This window comes from Alnus glutinosa, chromosome 3 (genome assembly GCF_958979055.1).
Source record: "Alnus glutinosa chromosome 3, dhAlnGlut1.1, whole genome shotgun sequence".
Lineage (NCBI taxonomy): Eukaryota > Viridiplantae > Streptophyta > Magnoliopsida > Fagales > Betulaceae > Alnus > Alnus glutinosa.
In genome coordinates this window covers 2,223,619-2,228,570 of record NC_084888.1, presented here as the reverse complement: position 1 = coordinate 2,228,570, position 4,952 = coordinate 2,223,619, and the positions used below count along the sequence as shown (strand labels likewise).

Sequence of the window (4,952 nt, the reverse complement as noted above, 5' to 3'; positions counted from 1 at the left end):
ATTTTCAAAACTTGAATGATACCGAAAATTATTAGGGCAAATGTATAATAACTTCACGAGTAAACACGCGCTTTTATGATTACTCCATCGATTTTTAAAAATTCACTTTGACAACTTAAATTTCGTTGCAAATTTGATATGGTTCATTTCGTGTATTTTTTTGTTCAATTGTGCAATTTCCATTAGTGCCAAATTAAAAATATTATATTAAAAAAAAATCTAAATGATAAAACTCTCATTTTAAAAAAAAAAAATTAAAAATTAAAAATTCCTAACCCTCAACCGCTAGCCCCCCTTGAATGTCCTACCCCACTAAAGGGAGGAAGGGTAACTACAACCATTAGCAGTGTCGCGCCTTTGAGCCACCCAGGTGGCCTGCAAGCCACTTCCATTGGTGGTTGGGGTGGCTCAAAGACCACCCCCTCCCACAATGGCCCACACGCCACCCTGACAATGAGAGTAGTTACCAGTTATTCTAGGTACTTTTGTTTGAAAGCATTTCTACCCATTCATCAACCCTTAAATTCATTCACTTTTTTTTTTTTGAGAAATGCTACAGACCCCGAAATATTTTCCAAACAAAGCGTTCCAAACTAACATGGATAGAGACGTGGCTAAGCCACGTTGGGTTTTTCTTTTCTTTTTTTTTTTTTTTAAAAAAAAAAAAAAAAAAAAAAAAAAAAAAAAAAAGCTGAGTCTAAGCAGATCGGCCCTTTCTCTCTCCCCCCTCTCACCGGCCCGCCTGACCGGATCTCGCCGGAAACCCACGCTCGGCCACGTTGGGTTTTTATAAAAACAAAAAACAAAATAAAAAACGCAATCTCCCTCTCTCTCACCCTTAAGCAAATTGACACTCTCTCTCCCCCCTCTCACCGGCTGGCCTGACCGGATCCCGGATCTCTAACCGCATCTGGTCAGAAACCCACGCTTGGCCGGATCGCCCGGATCTGATCTGAGATCCGGACGAAAACCCACACTCGGCCGGATCGGCTGGATCTGATCTGAGATCCGGCCGGAAACCCACACTATGCCGGATCCGATCTGAAATCCGCGAGGTCGTCGGGGTCGGCCGGATCTCTGTTTCTGGGCGGATCTCTCCCGAGCTTCAGTCGCTGGCTGTCCATGGCCTTCGGGAATGGCGAGTGGGACGGTCGGTGGTTTGAACGGAAAGTGGGACGGTCGGTGGCTTGAACGGCGAGTAGCACGGCCGGCAAGTGAGAGAGAACAAGAGACAGAGAGAGGACGAAAATATTTGGGGGAGCGTTTTTTAGTTTTATTTTTTGTAAACCCCCAAGCCACGTAACTGTCCATGTCAGTTTGGAACGTTCTGTTTGGAAAATATTTCGGGGTCTGTAGCATTTCTCTTTTTTTTTTTGAATTTTTTTAAAAATTCGTTTTACATAAAATTATAAATATTTCTATCACATTAATTTTGGCCATGTTTAGCAAAGAAAGAGAGGAGTCGGTCGTGCTTTTATTAGTATTAGGTAGAGCGCCACGTCTACTCAAGTCAGCTGAACAAAGTAAACTTCAATTTTGAATTGATTATATTTACTAATTTCTAGTTTTGCCCATAAAACTGAGAAGAGAGAGAGAGAGAGAGAGAGAGTGAAGACTAAATAAAAGTGGATGTCTTTTGATGGGAAAAACTGAAAATTAGTTAATATAAGCAATTCAAAGTTGAAGTTCACTTTGTTCAGCTGACTTGAGTAGACGTGGCGCTCTGTTCGACACTGACAAGAGCACGACTGATTTCTCTCTTCCTTTACCGAACACGGCATTCATTATTTTTAAAATATGATAAAATATCAATATTTATTTTAATTATTTGATTTAAAAATAGTGGTTAATTTGTCTTTAAAAAAAAAGAAAAAAAAGTAGATAACATAATATCTTTAAAATATTAGAGAAGCTAAAAGCCCTATAAAGGGTCCATTATCTGGTACACAATGCGCTTTTGTCTTTCCTTCTTCTGTTTTCGCTAGAGACCTCCCCTAGCAATAAAGAGAGTTCTAGGCCAAAATAAATGCAAACTCTGCATTTTTGGCGGGTAGAGCTCATTAAGTGATAACTAACCTTTTATGCCACCATTGTCTGAGACAGCTTCCTTGGCCACTCTTATACAAAAATGCACCACTGTAACCTCACTGAGAAAAGCGCGTCAAGTTCACGCTCTCATCCTAACCACCACCACCACTGTCGATGCCCAAACTCCCTATCTGAACAACAACCTCCTCTCCATGTACGCGCGGTGTGGCTTGCTCGGGGAGTCTCAGTTGGTGTTCGACAAAATGCCTCAGAGAAGTCTTGTTTCGTTCAATGCACTTATCGCAGCGTATTCTCGAGCACCGGACCATGCGGTTTTGGCGTTCGAATTGCTTTCCCAAATGGAAAGTGTGTGCCTGAGGCCAAATGGTTCGACTTTCACGAGCTTACTGCAAGCATCTTCTTCGCTTGAGGACTGGTTGGCTGGCTCTTTGCTCCATGCCCAAGTTGTGAAGTTTGGGTTCTTGAATGATGTTTTTGTTCAAACCTCTCTACTTGGGATGTATTCGAATTGTGGGGATTTGGAATCTGCGAAAAGAACTTTCAGGTTTATAAATGATAAAGATGTGGTAGCTTGGAATTCTATCATATTTGGGAACTTAAGTAATGATAAGCTCAGGGAAGGGCTTGATGTCTTTGGTGGGATGGTGAGGACGGGTGTTATTCCCACCGAGTTTACGTATTCAATGGTTTTGAATGCGTGTGGCAGATTGGGAGATTATCAGTGTGGACAACTTCTCCATGCCCAAGTTATTGTTTCGAACGCGCTAGCTGATTTACCTTTGCAAAATGCCTTGCTTGACATGTATTGTAATTGTGGTGATACGCGAAAAGCATTTAGTGTTTTTCTTAGAATGGAAAATCCGAATTTGGTTTCATGGAACTCAATGATTGCTGGGTATTCGGAGAATGAGGAAGGAGAGGAAGCCATGACTCTGTTTATACAGTTGCAGGGAATGTCTCTTCCTAAACTAGATGAGTATACTTATGCAGCCATCATATCTGCGACTGGTGCATTCCTAGCCTCTAATTATGGGAAACCTCTCCATGCCCAAGTTACAAAAGCAGGATTTGAGAGGAGTGTCTATGTAGGAAGTACACTGGTTTCCATGTATTTCAAAAACGCTGAAGCTGAATCTGCAGAAAAGGTCTTTAATTGGGTTTTAGAGAAGGATGTTGTACTCTGGACTGAAATGATCATAGGCCATACTAGAATGGCTGATGGGGGGAGTGCAATCAAATTCTTCAATGGAATGTGTCAGGAAGGCCGTAAGATTGATAGTTTTGCTCTTAGTGGAGCATTGGGTGCATGTGCGGACCTTGCACTACTGAAAAAAGGTGAAATAATTCATTCCCAGGCCGTAAAAAGGGGATATGATGCTGTAATGTCTGTCTGTGGGAGTTTGGTAGATATGTATGTCAAAAATGGGGACCTCCTGTCTGCTCAATCAATATTTTTCGAACTTCCAAACCCTGATTTAAAGTGCTGGAACTCAATGCTTGGAGGATATAGTCATCATGGAATGGCAGTGGAGGCACTGCAGCTCTTTGAAGAGATGCTGAATCATGGTATGAGACCAGATCAAGTGACATTTTTGTCTCTACTCTCTGCTTGTAACCACAGAGGGTTGATAGAAAAAGGAAAGTTCTTGTGGAAACATATGAAGGAAAATAGTTTTTCACCTGGTCCTAAGCACTATTCTTGCATGGTTAGTTTGCTAAGTCGAGCTGGATTATTGGACGAGGCAGAGGAAATGATAGCTGAATCACCTTACAGAGAAAATAATCCAGAACTGTGGAGAACTTTGCTAAGCTCATGTGTCATCAAAAGAAATATGAGAATAGGAGTTCATGCAGCAGAACAAGTTCTGAGATTGGATGCAGAGGACAGTGCAACCCATGTCTTGCTTTCTAATCTTTATGCTGCTGCAGGAAGATGGGATGATGTTGCAGAAATGAGACGAAAGATACGGGGATTGATGTTGGAAAAGGATCCCGGGCTAAGCTGGATTGAGGCCAAGAATGATATTCATGCATTTGCCTCTGGGGACCAAATACATCCCAATGCTGAAGAAGCCCAAGATGAACTGCATAGGCTACAACAGAATATGAGAAGATCAGAAACAGAAGAATTTGATGCAAGGATTTATTCTACGTAGGTTGAAGAGACTGAGACAAAGCAAGAACTTGAAGTATTATTAATTTATTAGTGTTGCCGATTCCTTTTGCCAAGTTTGGAAACTGATACAATATTTGTCCACTTTAGGTACAGAGCAAGTAATGCTACTCTTCACACCCATTTATCACACCAAACGTTGAGTGTTTTAAATAGTTTCTCATGTCATTTTTTTAATAGAAACAAAAAAAAAAAAAAACACTTAAAGCACACCACATCAACGAGCGTAAAATAAATGTGATAAATGGATACATTGAGCACTTCGCCTGCTACTTTAGCAGATATCATCAAGGTAAAATTTAGGAATGAAGAATATATTGGCAGTCGAACCAATTGCATGGCGTTGCCTTCACCCATTATTTGATCCCTTCATTCAAATTCTACTTCAGTAGCCGGAAGAAATTTAAGAAGGCTCTAGCTGTTTTAGTTTCAACCTGATAATACATTACTCGATTATGCTATGTTCACAAACTTCTAAGAGCACTCACAATGAATTCTTCATATTTAGTTTTTCTCTACATTTTTAACAAAAACCACAAAAATGACCAAATAACATACTTTTTAGCAAATGTTAAACTTGACATTTATCAAATTTTCTCTTTAGATTTAAAGAGTAAAAAAGAAAATGTTATAATTTTTTTAATAATACTTTTTGCAAACCATGCTAATAATTTTCATTTTTATAATAAATAAGAACTGCTTCATGTAACAATGTTATTATGAATGATTA

General features: G+C 39.9%; 1 protein-coding gene across 1 annotated transcript; it reads left to right on the top strand.

Moving 5' to 3' along the window:
* The first annotated feature begins 1,969 nt into the window (after positions 1–1,969).
* LOC133864333 (pentatricopeptide repeat-containing protein At3g50420) lies at positions 1,970–4,375 on the top strand. Its single transcript, XM_062300632.1, has one exon. It carries the CDS (start codon positions 2,082–2,084, stop codon positions 4,203–4,205), a length of 2,124 nt encoding a protein of 707 aa, XP_062156616.1. The 5' UTR covers positions 1,970–2,081; the 3' UTR covers positions 4,206–4,375.
* Positions 4,376–4,952: the final 577 nt, after the last annotated feature.